This window comes from Caloenas nicobarica, chromosome 3, assembly GCF_036013445.1.
Source record: "Caloenas nicobarica isolate bCalNic1 chromosome 3, bCalNic1.hap1, whole genome shotgun sequence".
Taxonomy (NCBI): domain Eukaryota; kingdom Metazoa; phylum Chordata; class Aves; order Columbiformes; family Columbidae; genus Caloenas; species Caloenas nicobarica.
The window spans coordinates 77,600,136-77,621,420 of record NC_088247.1 but is presented as its reverse complement, the minus strand read 5'-3'; the positions used below and the strand labels follow the sequence as shown (position 1 = coordinate 77,621,420).

The 21,285-nt window shown below is 41.9% G+C and overlaps 2 protein-coding genes across 2 annotated transcripts in view; both read right to left on the bottom strand.

The window, feature by feature from the left end:
• Window positions 1-1,085: 1,085 nt before the first annotated feature.
• Window positions 1,086-3,476, bottom strand: ACTA1 (actin alpha 1, skeletal muscle). Its single transcript, XM_065632506.1, has 7 exons — window positions 3,367-3,476; window positions 3,146-3,286; window positions 2,652-2,976; window positions 2,359-2,520; window positions 1,946-2,137; window positions 1,643-1,824; window positions 1,086-1,496 (listed from the first exon to the last, which is right to left on the bottom strand). The coding sequence occupies exons 2-7, from the start codon at window positions 3,272-3,274 to the stop codon at window positions 1,353-1,355; spliced, it is 1,134 nt and encodes a 377-aa protein (XP_065488578.1). The 5' UTR covers window positions 3,275-3,286; window positions 3,367-3,476; the 3' UTR covers window positions 1,086-1,352.
• Window positions 3,477-7,083: 3,607 nt separating this feature from the next.
• Window positions 7,084-21,285, bottom strand: part of NUP133 (nucleoporin 133) — a 35,992-nt gene continuing 21,790 nt past the window's right edge. The window contains exons 18-26 of the mRNA XM_065630641.1: window positions 20,688-20,930; window positions 19,359-19,492; window positions 18,514-18,672; window positions 17,000-17,135; window positions 15,185-15,303; window positions 13,595-13,675; window positions 11,607-11,671; window positions 9,129-9,217; window positions 7,084-8,116 (exon numbers count right to left, since the gene is read on the bottom strand). Coding sequence (XP_065486713.1) covers window positions 7,980-8,116; window positions 9,129-9,217; window positions 11,607-11,671; window positions 13,595-13,675; window positions 15,185-15,303; window positions 17,000-17,135; window positions 18,514-18,672; window positions 19,359-19,492; window positions 20,688-20,930 — 1,163 coding nt within the window. The 3' untranslated portion in view covers window positions 7,084-7,979. The remainder of the gene's footprint in view (window positions 8,117-9,128; window positions 9,218-11,606; window positions 11,672-13,594; window positions 13,676-15,184; window positions 15,304-16,999; window positions 17,136-18,513; window positions 18,673-19,358; window positions 19,493-20,687; window positions 20,931-21,285) is intronic.

Below are 21,285 nucleotides of genomic sequence, written 5' to 3'. Positions count from 1 at the left end.
TGTAGGTCTTACTTTAATGAGGGTAAAACCAGCCAAAATGTGAAACAAGCACACCCTTAGCATAGTCACAGCAGAGCTAAAAACCTTCCAGGGCTGGAGATTCAGCTGAACAATCATCTTCTTTTGCCAGCGCTGCTGTCTCCCACAGCAAAGGGACACCCCAAAACTCAAGCACTACTTTCCTGCTGGGGCCCTGTGCTCCAGGAGGAATCCTCCTCTGAAGTCTACCTGCTCCTGCACATGTGCCCTGACCCAGGAGCTGTGCCAAGCCTGGCGGGGCTTTAGAGTGCCCCCCAAGGGACCTGAGCTCTTCGTGGGGGTGGGGAAGATAGTGGAAGCAAAGGGAGACCCCAGAGCAACCCACCCAACAAGAGAGAAGGGAGACTTCCCCATCTGCCACCCTGCTCTGTCTCTACAAAGGCAAAAAGGGCAGGGAAACTCCTTCAGCAGGGGGAAGCCCCGGGGTTTTCCTTCAGCTCCCAGGGACTCCCTGAGCAAAAGGTCTGGCCTCGGGAGGGCGGAGGAGGGGGTGGTACCACTGGCAAGGGCAAGCATGTCAGGCAGGGTGAGGAAGTGGCCCTGGCTGCCCTCGGTCCCCCAGGGACAGCTTGATGGCAGGCAGGTTTCCCATAAGCGGAGTGGAAAGCTCTTTATTTAACCTGCACCCGCCACCTGCCCTCCGCCTCAGCCTTGCCTCTGTCCATCACGCCTTGGAGCTGCACCAGCATGCCAGGGCTACTTTTCTTGGCAGGCTGAGCCAAACAAAATCCTTTGCAAGCCAAGGCTCCAGGTAACCCTTTCTCCCCTGGGTGTGGGAGGAGCATGTTGCAGAGCAGCAGGCACCCACGTTGCGGCAGGACGATGCAACGCACGGCCACCCCGGCTGCTCTGAGCACAGCCGAGCTGCCACAACCCAAACAAGTCACACCGAGGTGGCTCCTCTGGCTGGGGTCCTGTCCCCTCACCAGGTCCCCTCCTGTATGGGGAGCTCCAGCCCCACCACCCTCTCTGTTAGACAACATGCTCTGTGAGCAAGTGATGGAAGAAACCCAAGCAAATGACAACAAAAACAACGACATCAGGGGTGTGACAGAATGACTGATGATTTAATGCTTCTTGAAGTTTTTTGTTTCCTTCCACAGGGCATTGGTTTTAAAAACAAACAAAACGAGGTAAAATAAATTAATTTCTGTACACTTTACATACACTGTGTCACGGGGAGCTTTGCAGCAACAGTAACCAGAAATTGTTACAAAATAGAAAGTTACATGGCTGTTGCAGGTCCTCGGCCACCTGCAACCTAGAAGGTTGTCATCCTGAGCATGGTTGTTAAAGTGATCATGTAAACATGTTTAGAAGCATTTACGGTGGACAATGGACGGGCCAGCTTCATCGTATTCCTGCTTTGTGATCCACATCTGCTGGAAGGTGGACAGGGAGGCCAGGATAGAACCACCGATCCAGACAGAGTACTTACGCTCAGGTGGGGCAATGATCTAGAAAAAGCCAAGAGAGTTGAGATCAGTAAACGAGAAACCACCATGGGTGGCAGGTGCAGGAGCACGCACAGCCCCACACGCTGCTTGCAGGGGGGCAGAAGGCAGCTGCTCCTGTGCCTGGGTCCTTCATGCTCCAGCCTTACCTTGATCTTCATTGTGCTGGGGGCCAGGGCTGTGATCTCCTTTTGCATGCGGTCAGCAATACCTGGGTACATGGTGGTACCCCCAGACATGACATTGTTGGCGTACAGGTCCTTCCTGATGTCAATGTCGCACTTCATGATGCTGTTGTAGGTGGTCTCATGGATCCCTGCAGACTCCATACCTGGGGGCAGGGAAGGGGAGAAGAGCAGACAAGTTAAGCACAAAGCAAGAGCTCTATGGGAGGACTCAAGAGCGAGGGGAGAGCCAGTAGGGGAAGAGAAAGGCAAGGGGGGCACACACACCGATGAAGGAAGGCTGGAAGAGGGTTTCTGGGCAGCGGAAACGTTCGTTGCCGATGGTGATGACCTGCCCATCAGGCAGCTCGTAGCTCTTTTCAAGAGAGGAGGAAGAGGCAGCAGTGGCCATCTCGTTCTCAAAGTCCAGGGCCACATAGCACAGCTTCTCCTTGATGTCACGGACAATCTCACGTTCAGCTGTCAGGGGGGAGCAAAGGCATCAGTGATTGCAAAGAAGGAACGTAGAATGCTTGCATCTCCTCCATAGGTCTGCTAGGACTCCAGACCCCTAACCACAAGCAAACTCCCAAAAAGGGAGCACCCCCCGGGCTTGTAATGGAGTAAGAGGCTGCAGCATCCCTGGAGGTGCAAGGGTGGGAAGCGAGGGGGGTCATTTTGAAGGAGGGAATAGTGCTTACCTGTGGTGACAAAGGAATAGCCACGCTCAGTCAGGATCTTCATCAGGTAGTCAGTGAGGTCCCGACCGGCCAGATCCAAGCGCATGATGGCATGGGGCAGGGCGTACCCTTCATAGATGGGGACATTGTGTGTCACACCATCACCGGAGTCCAGCACGATACCTGGGGAAACAAGAAGCAGCCACCTGAGACACAGCCCAGGAAGGGCTGTGCCCTGGGGGACAGAGCACTTGCCAGCTGCAGTCCTGGGCATCCTCCTTTGGGAAAAGGGCCAGCCAGACACTTGCACTCACCAGTGGTACGGCCAGAGGCATATAGGGACAGCACAGCCTGGATGGCCACATACATGGCAGGGACGTTGAAGGTCTCAAACATGATTTGGGTCATCTTTTCACGGTTGGCTTTGGGGTTAAGGGGGGCCTCAGTGAGCAAGGTGGGGTGTTCCTCAGGGGCCACGCGCAGCTCGTTGTAGAAGGTGTGGTGCCAGATCTTCTCCATGTCATCCCAGTTCGTGATGATGCCATGTTCGATGGGGTACTTCAGGGTCAGGATACCTCTCTTGCTCTGGGCTTCGTCTCCTACGTAGGAGTCCTTCTGGCCCATACCCACCATGACACCCTGCGAGGGAGGAAAGGGGGTGCTCAGCGACCTCTCCACGGGCAGCAGCACAGGGCTCCCCAGCAGACCAGACGTCCCCCCTGCACGCAGAGGTGTGGGAGGCAGCGGGGACCCTCGGCCAGCACTGGGGCAGGGCCGGGGGGATGCTCGGAGGGGGAAGGCGCCGTACCTGGTGGCGGGGGCGGCCCACGATGGAGGGGAACACGGCCCTGGGGGCGTCATCCCCGGCGAAGCCGGCCTTCACCAGGCCGGAGCCGTTGTCGCACACGAGCGCGGTGGTCTCGTCCTCGTCGCACATGGTGTGGTTTGTCTGCGGGGGCACAGCGGGGCGGGCTCAGCCTCACGGCCGGCCGGCAGCCGCAGGGCCGGGGCGCTGGGGCCGGGGCTTACCTGGGCTGGCTGCGGGCTCCGCGCGTCGGGCCGCTGGCAGAGAGTCCCCCCGCTCCTCGCCGGGTGGCTGGTGGGCCGCCGCCGAGCCTTTTATCGCGGCGGCCGCCGGCCCCCAGGAATGCGGCCCCGGCCGTCGCCATATTTGGGCGTCGGGCCCGGCGCGGCCCCGGCCCGGCGCTGCCCAAAGAAGGCGCTTCTGGCCGCGGCCCAGGTGAGCCGGGCCCGGCCGTATAAGGAGTGTCTGCCGGGTCCCCCCCCCCACCCGCGGCCGGGGCCGAAATAATCCCCCGGCACCGCCGGGCCCGTTAAGGGCAAAGCAGGTGGGGGCCGCCGCCGCAGCCCCGCGGGTCCGGGCCTTCCCGCGGGGGCGGCCGGAGCGGGCCCGGGCCCGGGCCCGCCGGGGCGTGAGGGCGGAGCGGGCCCAGGCCCTGCCGGGGGCTCAGCGGGGCCGAGGCCGGCGAGGGGCCCTGGGCTGTGCGGGCACGGCTTGCCTCTGCCCGGCGGTCGGGGCCGCAGGGAAACCCGGCCCGCACGGGTCGCTGCGGGTTTGTAACCGCGCAGGTAGAGGCGGGAGCCAGGGAGGAGGACGGGGGTTGTGAGAGGAGCCCAAGGGACAAGGTGGATCCGTGGTTTGCGCATCACAGCGTGGTACGTGGCGACACTAACAGCCCACGTGAAAGCCACAGCTCTACACGCGGAGTTAAGCCGCGTATTGTTTTTTTTACTGCGATTTAAAAACGGAAAATAAATGCAGGGGATAACGTCTGTCAGGCAAGCGCCTGAAGAGAAGCCCGGTGAAGCATTAATCCCGGTGACCGTCTGATCCCAGAGGCCTGACGTGGCGTGAATGCTGGTGCCATTACCCAGTGCCCATTGCTGGCCGCTGAGCTCGGCCGGGCAACGCGGCACCCACCAGCTCGCCCTTCCCAAAAGGAGCGCAGTCCCACAGGCAGCTCACCTCGGGGGAGCTGAAGGTACTGCGCGACGGAAGAGGAAAGGTTCATCTCCTTCAGCTATCGATATTTAAGCAGAGATTCCATGTGGTACATTTGGAAGATTTTATATAGAAATTCCAGTGACTGATGGAAAGAAGCAGCAGTAACGCAAGCAGATTTACAGCCCTGCCAATGAATCAATGCAAATCAACCTTCAAGACCTTCTCTGAAGGCACAACTGGCCAAGGGTAAATCCTTTTAAAATTTAGAGTCAGGAGAGGAGGAAAAAGAAATAATAACCCAGAAGCGCTCATGCTGTGAGGAGTCTCCTGCAACTGAATGCATTTCTGCAACTGATTTCCTCCACTGCTAGGCAGAGCAGAAGGGCCAACAGAGAACCAGACAACTTTTCTTCTCTGCTATTTAATTTCTGCATCCTCCAGTTTGGCAGCATTCCTCTTTACCTCTGGCTGCTCCCTATTTCATTCTGCTATAGATTTTCATTTCCTGTGAAGTTACTCTATAAAAGTACGCTTATACTGTTCTTGAACGTCTTGTATCATTCTCCAGTTCTGGCATCGACAACTGGCAGTACAAAAATCGGAAGCCTGAAAGCACTTAAAGGCATCGCAGCCATCAAATCTGTTTACAGAACTGTAACGCTCTGTCATGGATTCCAAAATATGGTCAGTTGTGTTGAATCAGAAATCAAATAACAGAAAACCTAATGTTGCTGAAACATTCTTAATCCTTCAATGAAATCTGATGCAAGCATAAACCCACTCTATCTCTTCTGTTTCTTTTAATTTTATTGATACCCCAATCTAGTTTACAGCAAAATACCCAACGGCAACATTAAATTCTTATAGTTCTGCATAGAAGATCATTTTCTGCACTTAAAGCTGATATTTAACTAGACTCATGAAATTAATTTGATTTTGGTTTCAAGACAGAAAACCTTAGCAGTTAGTTTCCAGAAGAGAGCTGGGCACAGAGAAGATTGTTATCCACAACACTGAGCTGCTGAAATTAATCACAAATGACAACTGAGGAGCTTTCCTGCTATTCTGGTGACAACAGATAGAAGAGTGGACATCCTACACTGTGTGTATTTTCTATTACCGAGAAAGCAACTATTTAAGAAACAATGTATACTTCCCTATTCAAAAGGAGCTATCCATACTCCTCAGGCTGTTTTAACCAAAATTTGAATCTTTTTGTCCCAAGTTTGTTTGTTTTTGTTACACTTGGATACAACCTAGAGCTCCGGCACAGCCTGTGTATGCGGTGGCAAATGAAGGCATCCTCCCTGTACAGTAATCTGAGACAGCAGTTCTGCACCACAAGAGCTTATTACATAATGAGCCGGAGGACAGCGAGGAGGAACAGCCCCAAGTCCCAGACTCTTCACAAGCTTCCCAACAGAACACTGACCCAGCTCAACGCTCCTAGCACAAGAACATTAAACTTCAGTTTAGACGTGGAAGTTATTTTAATGAGGTTTTATTTAAGTAAACTCATTGCCGGTAGCCTTCTGTTTTGGCAATAGTCAGCTGGAAAGCCGTTGTACAAATGCCAAATGCCTCCCAACCCAGCAACAGAGTAAAACATTAGCTGCGAGGCCTTCGTGGCTGATCGTTTCCCCGAGAACCTGGAGAATGCTTTCACGCCAACAGGAATAAACCCATCCCAGCAGACCAGCCAGGCACTGTGAAACGGATTACTATGGAAGAACAGAAACACCTGCCTTGGGAGCAAGCTGTCTGCAGCCTTCCCTGCCCACCTGGGCAGAACACGGGTGGTCAACAGTCCAGGAAGGGATGAGATATCCCCGAAGTGTTTTACTGCGGGCAGTCAATTAATGAGATTCTTCTTCAAGCAGAATTTAGAGAGTCTAGTAAGAGTTCAAGTAGAATGTATTTCGGCAGGGGGTGGCACTCATTTGTTAGATTATTCCCTTTCTCCCAAAATGTTAAGTTTGTTAATAATGTGAAACCACCTTTGAAGTGACATTTGAACAAGCAAGTGGAGTTCTTCTAAAGCTTTCAATGACCCACTCCTTTGAAGCCACAGCTGGTTGTAGCGTGGAGGGTGTTGGTCTCTTCTCCCAAGTAGCAAGTGATAGGATGAAAGAAAATGGCCTCAAATTGCACCAGTGGAGGTTTGGACTGGATATTAGGAAAAAAAAAAAAATCTTCACAGAAAGGGTTGTCAGGCTTTGGAACAGGCCGCCCAGGGAAGTGGTGGAGTCACCATCCCTGGAGGTGTTTAAAAGGTGTTTAGACAAGGTTCTTAGGGACATGGTTTAGTGCTAGAGTTAGGTTATGGTTGGACTTAATGATCCTGAGGGTCTCTTCCAACCAAAATGATTCTATGATTCTTTCTCTCAGCCATGCAAGGCAGCAGAAGAGCAAAGTTCGCTTCTTAGAACAATCTTAGAAGATGACTGCTAGTGCATTTCTTTCCCATATTAGTTAGAACCCCCCTAGATAAATCTATTCTTCCAAACATGTTCAGACTCTCAGCCCAGCTTACTGTATTAGTACAGGGAGGAGGGGAAGCCACAGAAGGGGAGCTGTGCTTTTAAAACTAGAAACTGGATTCTCTTCAACCAATTTAACTTCTGACCTTCTCAGCTGTTGGATCAAGTTGTTGCAGCAGGCATCCAGCCAGACAAGTAAAACATAAGGGCAAGCAAGTTGCTCTGCAGTCACTCTCTGGCTGTTGAGCTACTTGCAAAAGAAAGCTACAACATGTCAGATTAAAGTACCTTTTATTTAAAGATTAAAATCTGCTGCCAATCAGAATAATTAAAATTGAAAAGTTAAATGGATTTTTTTTTAATCCCATGTCAGAGATAACTAATGGGGGCAGTGGGTTAAAAAAAAAAAAAAAAAAAAGACAATTTGTACCATCAACCAGTAGAAAACAAGTCACCGAGTAAGAAAGATCATGCCGGACTCCCGCACTTTCATAGCTGCTTTCTAGGTGTCTTCCAAGCCTAGGTTCAAGCAGTTGCTGTGAATTACTGCATGGTGAGCTGACAATCTCATTTTTGCATGTATTCTAGAAATCTGGATATAACTTAAAGTTAATAGATAAAATATTAAAATGTTTTGAAAAATTTTCATCTTACAGATAGAAACTGAAAGAATGGTATATTTGCTGTACCAGGGGACTCTGAATGAGAACTGTGCTTTATTCTTTTCTGTCCCAGACAAGCTGAGTGACTAGTGATAAGCCACTTATCCTTGTGCCAGTAACCTTCAATGCAAAATTGAAATTACCTAGTTTCTACAGCAAAAAGTGTTGTACAGAGAGGGAGCAGAGTTACCTCACAGACTAATGTTCCGTAAGTTACACAGTCATCCAGCATTCATGTTTCCATTATGTTCTCTGAATTGAAATCACAGCCCCAGTGAAGTGAGAGCAGAAGTTTCCACCTCCTGCAGCAGGTCCCCCATTGCACCCGGCACAGAAAACAAAAGATTTTTCTTCTGCCTGAAAACATACCTCTGCCTCCCCTGACTGAAGCGTCAACATCTACAAATTTAAGACCAAGTATATCACTCATATAGATTTTATTACAAAGTTTTAGCAAAAAAAGAACAATATGTTAAAAAAGTATACATGAATTTAACAGTCCTTTAGAAAAAGCATTTTAAAAAATAGTGAGAATCATGCTTGTCCCTGAACGTAGAGTTCATAGTTTGCCTTTAACACGAATTTGAAGTAACCATTATATTTCAAGTTGCCAAGTTCGTTCGATTGCATCAGGTCCTCCACCTCCGGTAAATATTCACTTAACTGAACTCCTACAACACAAAACCTTTTATTACAGCACTGATAAAAGTACTTTGCATTAGTTCAGATTATTTAAGTAAACACCTGTGTCTGCCTCAGAGTTAAATTATTCTTTTGGAATTGAGAAGACTCTATTTATAGATGTCAAGAAATACAGTAAAGCTTAAATAGCCTGTAAAACTGAGTTTAAAAAAAAGATATTTCCTACCCAAACAGAGCTGCCCTGAGAATTTATAATTAAACCTAAAATTCTTAAGCCCAAAATCCAAGTCTTTATATAACACTTCACCAAAATTAATAAAATAAAATTTTAAAAGGGCAAAAAGAAGTATCAGTAATATAATAAATATTTATGTAATCACTTGCAACATTTCAGTCTGGAATGTGAGAATCTTACAAAAGGGAAGAAATTGACAGGATTGAACACGCAGAAGTAGAACTGTTCTGAAGAACTTCATTTCTGTATTTTTGACATGGAGCCTTGTCTGTTCTGGAAAAAGTTCATATGCAGTAATATTTGAAACAGACTCTGACTCTAAATTGCTTCCCTCCTCTCTCCCCCTAGTTGTAATTTCCACGGCCATAATTTCCCATGTTCAGCTTTAACTGGAGGTGGCGCCTTTTGTTTTTCTTGTGAGGAGGGAAAACAACAACAACAAAAAGCTAAAATAGTTTAAGCTTTTCTGAATGACAGACAAATAGTTATTAATCCCTTATCTTACAAACGACGAATATTTAACTCCAGAAGACATGCTTTACTGTACAGTAAGAAACCGTTAAAAATGCAATGGTTGCCCTACTGGGCAAATAATTTGAAGGTAAATCTGCTCATCTCTTACCCCTCAATATTTTACCAAGATAGAATTAGCTCCATATGACTGAAGTTATCTAGCAGAATGCATACGGAAATTTTTATTACTCTGTGAATTTATTAACACTACTTCTATATGTGTTCATCTCATGCAGCTTTTGAAACAACTAAACAATTTCAAGAGGTTTAATTATATTTTAAGTCCACTTTACCTTCTTTCAATAGTTTTTGTAATATTTTCACAAATATGCTATCTTTAGCTCTTTCAATTGGATCATCTTTACCATCTGAACTGGACCATCTGCAAGTCAAAGAATAATTTGTGGAATGAATTGCACAGAAGAAATCAAATGAAAACTAACAAGAAAAAATATGCAAAATAATTTGATAAATTATCAAAGGTGATTAAGGCATGTTCACATGTGTCATGTGCTTAGCTATAGCTCAAAGCAAGAGGTTTTAGCTATCTTGTGTTAATTATTCTCTATTCCAAGAATAAAACTGCAATAAAATTGCACTACTATAATGTAGTCTAGTTAGGACAACAGAAATTCTTCCCATCTTCTAAACTGTAAAAGAAAACATTATTTCTTTGATAAAAATCAAAAGTATTATCCATCAAGATAAGGATTACCTATTCTCATAATTGTATTTTATGACTGAGTCGATACAAGTACAGGTTTATTTTTGGTAGAATAAAGCAAGAGCAGCAATTTGCTAACATTTTTGGAAAAAAAAAGCGCCAACACTGACAAAAGGAAGGAGGAGGAAAAAAATTGTAAAATGTAAGTTGCAGGCCTGTAACAGCACACACAGATGCAAAACAACTACAGTTTGCCTCATTTGTGGTTAAATGTGAAGGCGAAGACTCACAAATGAAAGTCTCATCTGCTGTAAGAAAATCCCAAACAGATTTTTCTATGAGAAAGATGATTTTAAATGACAGTTTTTCATCTTTGCAGAGCTTTATGTGTAGCAGTTTTAAGCCAACACCAACCTAACTTCCTTTGCTGTGGCTCTTCAGTTGTGAAAATTTCCTGTTCCATATGTGAAACCACCAGACAAAACCAGTTCACGTATTACTCCCTTAACCAGCATGAAGCTCCCTGGGCCAACAGGACATGCTTGCAACTCATCTGGACCTAGCTCCCAGGAGCTATTACTGACAAATTCTTGGCACCTCACCGCAACCAGTTTTACCCTGTATGTCACGTAAACTCTCAAACTTCTAAGATTTCATCTTTAATTCTACTGGGAAGAATGTGAGGGAAGGAGGGAGTGATCTGAAGAAACAAATCACTCGTAGGCACAGAGAAGGACGGTGAGGACCCCACCAGAAAATCAGGAGCAGGCGTAGCGAGGCTCTCCATTCTGCCCAAGAACCTGACCACCCTTTGTAGCCATGAGGCTAGAAAACAGATGGCATCCTTAAAAGTAGGCACTGTAACATGTCAAACACTTACTTTTGGACACAGAAGCTACTTCTTTTGAAACAGCGGTCAAGCTCTTTGTAAGCCTTGCTGGACTGGAAACTCAACTGAGACATCAAGTTTTCTAAACACTGTTCAGTACGAAGTGATCACAAATTGCATCTGGGTAGCCAGTGGAGTGGACAAAATTTTGTCAGCATTATATGTGATTTGAATGGTTTAATTATGATGTTCAAAACTCTGTTCTTGGCCCAGGGTAGAAAGGATATAAACCAATGACTGGACTGGTGCCATGCAGGAGTTCTGAATTCTCCTGTCTTGAAAATAATAGGAAGAGAAATAACCACTTGGAATAGTGTGAACCTGTCTCTGCATGTTATTTATGTCATATGTGACAATAACTTAGTTATGCAACTAGGAATTTATTTTCTACAGACCACTGTCCTTTAGAATCTATCCTATGCATGAGTGTGAATCCAAGTGCTGCTTATTTCCATTTTAATCACAAACGGCAGGGTGCATTTGGAATGTATTCTCTCCTTGTCTTTTCTTCCCTAGGTCCTCTTGGAACATGGATGGGAGCTAGAAAAGCTGGGTAACTTCTGAAAATGAGAAAGGAAAGGGAGGAAATGCCATTTGAGTTATTTAACCTGGGAGAGAGCAGTAGCGCTGCTTGACAAGAAGATTCTTCTGACTAATTGGATTCAGCCTGTATTTGGTGATGAACGTCCATAAGAGGGGCTCTTTTAAGCAGTATTTAAGCCTTTGACCTCTTACAGTCAAGAACACAGCTGTAGCTCAAAAAGGTCGTGAACTTGTCAATGCGCTTCAATGGCCAAAACTAAGCGAAATAAAAAGTTTGCAGGAGTGACCTCTGCATATGTTTCTCTTAAAAAGCTTCTATTTGAGATGCTTCAAAGTCAAAGAAAGCTTCAGCATCAGTCATTTCTTCTACACTAGCAAAGAGTTCAAGAGTGAAAGCTGCATGGGTGCATTTCTATCTTGAGTGCTGAGAATGCGTAGTAGGTTGCCAGTGAACAGTTAAGTGAACAAAGTACTGCAGATTTTTTAAACTTTTTTTTTTTGCTGGTGTTTGGCTTTACAAATAAAAAGAGACATTCAGAACAGATAGTATAAGTTTAGTAAAGTAGAAACTATGAAATTCAATCTTTTCAGTGAGCCGGACAACAGTATACTAATGTAATTCTGGACAAGCCATGTCACAAATACTCATAGTAATTTTACTTAAAGCGGGCTTACCCATCTCTTCGGAGAGCCTTACAGAGAATTTTAAGTTTAAGATCATTTACATCCACTTCCTCTTCCTTCAGTTCATATAAGGAGAAAAGAGAGGCAAGTTAAAATTATTTGTTTTTAAGAAATAATCACTCTGTCACACAGATAACAAAGAATTAGATTCTTCAATTACTGAACATTGTTTTTAAACACATGCTATTTTAACAGTTGGCCTGATCAGACTGTTGAAACACCAAAGAGTGTTCATTTCCATTTAAAAACATGGCTCAGACTTTCTACATGACCACACACTGCGGAAGACTGACTACCTCAACTTTAAAAAGGGTCGATTTTAAAGCACGTGAACAAGTATCAGTTTGTAGAACAGTGTATTCTAGGCAAGTTTTATTTTAAAATGTGCTAAATGGTGACTGAAGGCAAGGCTCTTTTTTTTCAGCATGGCCAACCTAACAAGCATGCATTAGTGCCCACATTAGGATGTATGGTTTATGAATATATTAGTAAATGTCTTCAAAGGTACACATTTGTCTTGGAAAGGGCAGTCCCTTCATTGCACAGAAACTGAGATAATTGGTGTCAGAGCCCCTTTTAAAATATAACATCAGAAAAAAAGACCATCTATTTTTTTGCCCCCTCTCAATGTGCTGAAGCATCACATCTACTTTAAACTCCCCCCATAAGAGAAAGCACAAACTCTTCCATTGAGAAGCCTGGAAGCAAGAATATGGGTCTTGATGTTACCACCATCTCTAATTTGTGCTGAACAGTTCTACTGAAGTTGTTAGAGACTCAAATATCTGAGCAAAAAAAATTGTTTTGTATCTCATGTTTTTAGAGTGGCACTTATTTTATTTAGATGTAAGAAACCAGTATAGTTGTCTCAACGTTCATGAATTGTGTTGACAAAATTTAAGAGGAAAACTAATTTACAAGAAAGAACCAAATGAGTTCATTCAAGTTTATTTTACTGCAAAATATTATTATTTGGACTATTTATGTTGTAAAAATTAAGGGGGAAGTTGAAATGCAATTTCTTTCTCTTTTTAAACTAAAGAGAACTCAGAATAACATGCTACTCTAAGTAGTGATACTCTTTCCTCAGTACACAAAATATTAAACACATGACAAACGTATTCATACATAAAGCAAAAAAGCCCTAGTTAATAACAGTAATGTTATTAAAAATAAAATTTGATTATAGAAATGCAATTAAACCAATTTGAAATAAATTTAAATTTTAAAATAAATTTAATTATAAAAGCATTTCTAATTATGAAACCGAAGTTACTGAAGTCCAACCAAATGGCACGATGGTGTTTACAAAGTACAACTACAGAGAGGATTTTAACTTGGAGCCCTACCCAGACTAGCAGGAATTGGGATAATCAGAAAAGAGCTCTCATTTTCAATTAGTAAGAAATACTTCCGCTGAAATAATACAACTTTAGCTTTTTAGCAAAGACTGTTGTTAATTCAGGTTTGATGCTTCTGAGAAGTTGATTTATTCATGCTTAGTGGAAGATTACTCCTGACTATACACTAGATGGTAAAACCAGATGCAGTGAGAAAGCAGATCCCAAATCTGTGGTTCAACGCTATTTACATACTAAAAAGCTGGTGACTATCCCACATTGTCTCATGACAATCAGAGAAACTGCCAAGAGGGAAGACACAAGAGCTAAACTACTGAAAACAGATGATCTTTGTGCTGTTTGGAGAAAGCCTGGAGAGAAGCAAGGCTTTAAGAAAGAAACTATAGACTATAAATGGGAAGTGAAGATGTGGAGTGTCATTTTTCTTAAATGACCTAAACCACATTTTGCATTAAGTATCCAGTGACTTAAAAACAAACTGAAAAAACACAACAGGGGTTATTTTTAATTACTGTACACTAAGCTAATATGTTAATTGCAAATGCACCATCCTAGCTTAAATAATAAATAATTTTTTAAAAGTCTCTGGATTAGAAATCCTTCCAAATCTTTTCTTACCTCATAAATATATTCCAGTAGATCAAGTGCTTTCTTGAAGTCATACTCGTTGGCCCTTCTGTTCTCATCACATATGTACATCTATGACATGAGAGATTAACGTGGAGAATTATTTTTAGCCTACAAACTAATGTAATTGATACCATGGACAACTCATTGTGGGAAGACCACCATGTATTTTCCACTTACATGACCTCCTCATGAAAATATGTCTTGATTCAACTGCAAGTATTTTTATAGTAAGGAATATACTTAAGGTTTTAGAGCAGCATTCCACCTACATGACAATGGTCTGTGGACAAATGATATTGGATATAAGGCTGCTAGGTTTCAAATTTAAATGCCATTTAAGGCTGTAACATTCCTGGACTATTGTAGCCAGAGCTCAGCTCCACAAATAAGCTCTCAGAATTATTTCAGTAATTAAGCTCAAAGCGGTACTTAAGCACACGTACGGCCTTTCACCTTTTAAAAACAGACAAGTTTGCTATCGATATTTCATACTGCGCTCCACAATAAAATTCTAAATTAGTACTTTAAAGGGAAACTAACACTAACACTCTTTATTTACACTTTCTGAGTTCCATTCTTGCATTGCAAGTAGCAAGTATGAGCACCGGTTTGACAACAGAATTCAGAAGGAAAACTGTCATGGTACCAAGCACTCACCACGTCATGAGTGACACTTCCTCATCTCCTCTAATTCCACAGATAATCTCACTTAAAGACACAGGTAATGACTTCAGAATCTGCTATCAGCCTTGTTCTAAGAAAACTAGAATGTAAACAAGTGCACTGACAACTTCTGATTTTCTACAGGATTACAGGAAAAGGAGGTGCAAAACACCACCTAGACAGGACCTGATTTGTTTTACAGTGTATCATTGTTGCTCATCAAATATTATTTCTGTGCATCACTGGATGGTAAAAACATGCTGCCAACGAGGCAGAAACAGTAAGGCTGCTGGTTGCTGGCTCCCACCAGAAAGGGGTGTGGAAAGGGAGTCAGCACCATTAGTTATCTCAGGACTGGAGCAGTTCATGTTTCTGTTTCACTGTGGGTTGGAGGGGTTGGTTTGTTTTTGAAAAAGAAAGAAACAAACAAACAAAGGTAGAAAGACTTTAAGTGCCTCTTTGCAACAGGTGACCAAAAGCCTCTTCCTGCTTCTAGCCCTTTCTTTTTCTAGATTGCAGCATCCTTCTTCACTAAGGTGGAATTGTAACTGCTGCTGCCCTCCAAGTTCTGTCCTACTGAGAATGTAAGAGAAGGTAAAAATCTTCTTATATCTAAAAACTGGCTTAAACCAGTAAATCAGCCTCTGGCACTGATTTGATTTTCTTCTTCTCCTAGCAGCACTATAAAGCACACGTTCAACAAAAAAGAATTTGAACTAAAACCAGCATTCTGAAGTTTGGTGTTGGCAAAAACTAAGCAAAGATTAAAAAAATTAATGTATAAGATCTTTAGGTGCTTAGCAAGTCATGTAAGGGATAAAGACAGCTGTGATCTTCTCATTTATTTTATCACACAGAGGCAGAAAACATACTGGAACTTCACGTGTGCAATGAAGAAAAACATGAGATACTTACATCAATGAGCTGAGATACAGACAACACTGGCATATCATTGAGGTTCAGCTGTTTCTCTGCCAGTAATTGTTCAGGAAGCGTCTCTTGATGTAACAGAAAGCGTTCCTGTTCTGATATTTCTTGTAGTCATTTAAGGAAATGAATGTTTCATGTTATTAGAATGTAATAATAAATTATATGGAACAGTAATAACTGTCGAGTCACAATATTATTCAGGTCTACAAGTGTTTGTTATGCAGCATTTTATTTAGACCCTTATCTATGTTTCTGAAGCACAGAAATACTTCCACTTCAATATTGTCATCCAGGTGAACTATTTCTTACTTTCCACTCAGGCTTCCAGTGTAATGCAGACTGATAACCCTTCTCAAAATCACAAAATAAATACATAGGATTGGAGGGAAGTTGTTGTGCTATGCAGGAAAGTTGGTTGCAGTTTTTAGGAGCTCCATTTTGACAGAAGATTTGTGCCATTACCCTGCTCCATCTCGTGAATTATCCTATTTTAATTGTTTTATTTTCCAGTATAATCTGCTTTAGGCTTATAAACTTATTACTCAGAAACAATCGAAACAGAATCATTTCAGTCACAGTATATGAAGCCTGCCCCTTCCCTGCAAGTTCCATTGCTTGGTAGAAAGAAGCATTTTATCTGTCTAAATAAAAAAGCAGAATGCAGCAGAAATAATTATTCTTTATCAACAGAAAACTGATCCACAAAGAACATAAGTTTCAAAAGCTATGTCATGTGTCATATAGAAACGTGTAGCAGAGTGAAGCCCAGACCAAGTTTTGAGAGTCCATTAGTCTACTGAAATAAAGCTCTGATTTCCCCATTTTTATATAGTTTTCCTATTTAGAGATGAGATTCTTCACATTAGTGTAGGTTTTTCTCACAGCGATGAGAAAAATAAATGTTAACTTCAAGGTTTCATGCAATGCTATGTAATTTAAAGGACAGGGACATTATTACAAGCTAAAAATAATTTGTGAAGCCTACTTAATTATCATAATTATCACCTGCCTTTTTCAACAGGATTTCTTTTAAGAATTGTAAAAACATACATGGACAGATGTGCAGATATATAGAATGAAGTTTGAGTAATATCCTCGAGTAGTATTTCAAAGCTTCCCCCTGGTGGCCAGTATTAGCATAACTATTAGTGTAGAGTTGCTTTTTCACAAACTTACAGCAACACATGCTGCACAAACAGTATCAGGAAAAGGGTATTTCCCAAAGTGACAGGAAGGTAGAGCAGTGGAACTGTCACTTTAACCTTTCTAGACACAAAGACTAAGACGCTGAGAAAGCACTTCTTGATCACAGTGTATACATTCGTGGGCACATTATTACAATATGACACAGTTACAAGATTTCCTTGTACAGACCAAGAGTCTCAGGACTTGAGAAAAATTCAAAATTGAGAGCCATTCAATAAACAGGCTTTAAGAAATAAAATCATTTTTACCTTGCATCTGAAATATAAAATGCAGCTTCACCTACTTCAGAACTGTCTAATCACTTCTCAAAAAGACTGTGTAGCTTGTTATTTATGCCAATATTTTGTGTGCTATTAGAAAAAGTGAAAAGGTACAAACTTCCCTCAGTCATAACCCTAACTCACAAGTGAGGGTGAATACTACAGTTACTGCCTCGTGCTGTCTTTCTGCAACGAGCACAATCAGCCTGTTTTTCCCTACCACATCAAGTTAGAGCCCTCAGACCAATAAATTAACTATCTGCAAAATTACCATCATTCTAATTCAATAACTTCAGTAGTCTATTCTTCACTTTGCTCTGTTTTTATTTCTTACCTTCTATTTTCTCTTGCAGTATATCTTCTGAGAAGTCAGATGCCAGTGCAGCTAATTTGCTCAAACCAAGAAGCGTCTTCTTCTTTGCAAAGTATCGGGTCTCCATATTTGCTAAAGTCTGCAATGTTCTGTGAGCCTGAAATTAATAAAGAAGTTACAAATCAGTTTTAGAATTTAACATCAGAAGGTTAACAGATAAAGATTTACTCTGAACTGCAGTCTGACAGATATTGTTTGTAATACTATAACCCATATTTTTAAAAATTGTAGAACTTGCACATTAAAACCTTGCAATACACTCTTCAGGAAGAGAAAAAGAGCTCTACTCCAATTATATCCAAAGAACATTTTCATTAGTAATTACAAAAAGCTATCTTATGATCAAAGGATGAATTGGCTTTGCCATAAAACCCAGGCAAATACACTTTGATAGGACAACTTTGCATAGAGATTGATTTACTTGTTAATTCAGGAATTTGAAAACCAGCATTTTACACATAATCGCTGCAGTAACCAAACACTTAGGCAAGAATTTATATGCCTGCTGGACATAGAAAATTTCTGAGCACCTCCTCAGAAATAAACTATCCAGACTGAATTACTTATGTATTTTAGAATCCTTGTTCCCTCTTCGTAGTGCTTTGCTGTGAAAGACAAAAACTCAGTTAACACAAATGGAAAGTTACAAGACTCTCTACACGGTTTTTGTTGTTGTTGCTTGTTGGGGTTTTTTGTTGGTTTGTTTTGGGGTTGCGTGTGGGTTTTTTTTAAGGGGCATAAGGTATTATCAACCTATAATTTGCAATAGGATAAACATTTCCATGCACTGCATGCTTAATAGATGTGCACATGGATTGAAACGAGCAGTATTTCTTTAGAATCAGTTTATTTGCTAAACTGAAACACATTCAGAAATCTAGCAGAAGGAACGGGCGACTGACCAACTGGAAGTAGGGAATGAACAACAGGCCAGCGTACAAGGCAAAAAAGAATCCAATGTCACATTAACCTATCCACATGCACATCAGCTACTGAAAAGGAAATACCGCTTTTATACTACAAGTAGAAAATCTATTGATTACTTTAATCACTTTTGTGATACCTTCAAATTATTTTGCTTTAAATAGTTAGTTTTGAGATTTCAGTTTTTCCCTTGCCGGATAATCTGATGACTAATCTATTAATATTCCCTGTAAACTCTCAATTCCACCAAAGTGCTGATCACATAGCCACATAAAACTTCCTTGATACAAAATATAAGTCACCAACAAGGGATGAAAAGCAGCCCTAATTTCCATTACATGGTGCAGTGGCTTATATGACATACCAGTGGGTGCCTGGAAGGAGGCTGTTGGAACTGCACTAACGATACATGTCATCTCTCCCTTAAATCACTTAGATAAACTGTCATCTTCTGATGATCACAAATCAGAACTAGATCATTTCCGACTTGTATACGTACTCGGCTCATTTAACATATGGTATTTCGGTTTGGTTGTATTAAGAAACCCTACCTTTTGCAAATCTTGACTATTGATTTCATGTAACCAGCTCAGATGTTCATGAGCTTGCAAGAAACTGGCCAGCTGTCCGTGCTGAGCAATAGGCTGAGACAACAGCTTCCCTCGCTTTCCTTTTTCTAAATACCAGCGAAACAGGAAATCTGAAAAATTCTGAAGATAATAGGAATATGAGTAGATTTATAAAGCTACATTTAAATACCTTGTTTGTCTTTTAAGGCAAAACGTTTCACAAAATACAATTGGTAAGAACCTGCTTAACAAAACAAGACACACTCACAAAAATAACATCCTGTTGACAAAAAAACTTAAGAGTTCTGATAGAAATAGTGTTAAAAGAATGGATCAGTTACAGTGCAAGAGATGCTGATACACACAGCAGGGTTTATCCTTCCACTGAAGTGAAGGAACCGCCAAATGTAAATTCTTACATGAGGAATGGAAACGGGTATCACATCAGCCACAATACAAATCTTATTTATCTGTCTCTTCCCCCTCCCCTCAGAACTCTGTGCTTACTACTTTCTTTCATGTGTAAGTTTGCTCCTGCTATCACTGTTTTTGAAACATTCCCTCCCATCTCCAGCTGAACCTACAACCTTACTTCTCTCAGTTGTTATAAAAAACTAAGGACTTGTTTTACAGTCTCAGGGTAAAATACACCATTGAGTTCTGCACAGTGAATCTTGACTCCAATTTTCTACATTACCCCGTATGTATATGGAAATACATATGTATTAAAAAAAGCAGGACATGCCCCCAGTCATAACTTTTGCAGCATTTCAGGTGCAAATGTATTATAAAACACCAGGCTAAAGGAATTAAAAAAAAAAAGTTACCTGATCTGCAAACTGACTCATGTAACGCTGTAATCTGGCCTGGTTGTCTGTCTGCTCACACATTTGCACCAGGATATCGAAGTCACAGTATTTCTCTGCTAAAGCAGCTGCCATCTGATACTGTCCCAGGGAAACTAAGTAACCAAGAACAAAAAGAAGTTTTATCAAACAAGCTTATCTTTGGCTGTTGGGTCACTGAGAGCAGAGACCAGAAAAAAGAAAACAAACATCAAGTGTTTACGGAGATATTACACATTCCCAAAGAAACATTTGCCTCACTGCATCCATAGTCTGTGCGCACGCAAGCTTACATACCTACCACTCCATCCCCCAATACAAGAGGGAAGAAGAAAAGGTTAGAGTACTAAATGGCCAGTATACATCCTATTTTCTCTGAAAATCAGCAGCATCTGCTATTTGCGACTTTGGCAGAGAGAAAAAAGTCAACCCATGACTTAATATCTGAAGTAATATCCATTTAATTGTGCAAAGTGACAAAGCAGCAGGCAACAGCTTTTGATAACAAATAGAGCAAGTAAAGGTAACATACTTTGAATATAAAACCTGTTATTTAAAATGCTTCATTTTGGTTCAAATGCGTAAGAGTTAGCAGAACACACAACTTTTTTGTGAGGAAATATTAAGTTCAGACTGAACATGATATAAAATGTATTTACAAATAACAGAGCCCACAAATGTCAGTAAAACTGACAATGATAGTTTAGAGAGACTTCCTAAGGTTTAAGAATTTTAGAAGACAGTAATTATTAAACTGTTCTATTTATAGCATTCATTTTTAGTCTAAAAAAATAAACTTTATAAGCTTACTAAAATGTATTTGCTCAGAGTTATTTCCACTTAACAAGGGGTCTTTGCTTTCAAGTACCCACTAAAGATTTGACCACACCCGACAGGTTAAACAGTGGGTTTGATTATTAAGTAATCAAGATTTGAAAAGTAATTGGTTCTTGATAAACACTAAACAAACTTTCAGGCATATAAATTTATGTCAACTAGTGACAATATAAACATTTAGAAAACCAGCAGCCAGCTGGCACTTAATAAATTCCTGCCAGAAAAATATAACAAGTTAGCAAAAACATCAAGCAGTAATGTGTCCTGTTAGAGGTATGGGCATGGGTGGTGTCTTGGATGCAATTCTGTCATTTGTTGCTATTTTGTAAATATCCCAAAAACCATTAAAACAGCCATTTACACTCTGAAGGCAAACATGTGGAACAAGTAAAATTCGTACACAGATGCCATTTACTCCATCAGATTTGCAAGGAACTTTTAATCCTTGCACGAAAGAAAACTGACAGTACTTACGGAGAGGAGACAAGAGTTCTGATCTTTTCTGCACATATTCCATTTCCACGTTGCTGTACCGCTCTTGATCAGCAGGGCGGTCCACAGATTTCAGCTGAGAAACGTAGCCATCCAGAAAACAATCCAGCAGTGCCAGCAGCTGCTCAGCCACCATGCTGCGGAGGTTACTGTCCACCTGGGGATACACCATCTTCAGAATGACGCCGTGCTGACGGATTATTGCCGCACGAAGGCCGCTAGATGCTTCGGGAAACAACACAGTGAACATTAAAACAATAAACCTATCACCACAGGAATCTTTGCTGAAGTATAACAAAAAGATTACTACATATAATTAAAAAATCCCACAGAAATAAAATAAGCTAATAAACATTTTCATTAAAAAAAAAAAAAAAATTAAAAAAACACAACAAAAAACCCCAAACAAACCAACCAACCCAAACACATACTCCCACCTACCTTTGCATATTACATTTGGCCAAAATGTAGTAAACAAAAAAGAACAGAAACAAAACCACCTCCTGAACTACACAGAACTACACTGTCAAATATCAATGCCAGCTATTTCTCAGAAGAAAAGAATCACTTGCATGATCTG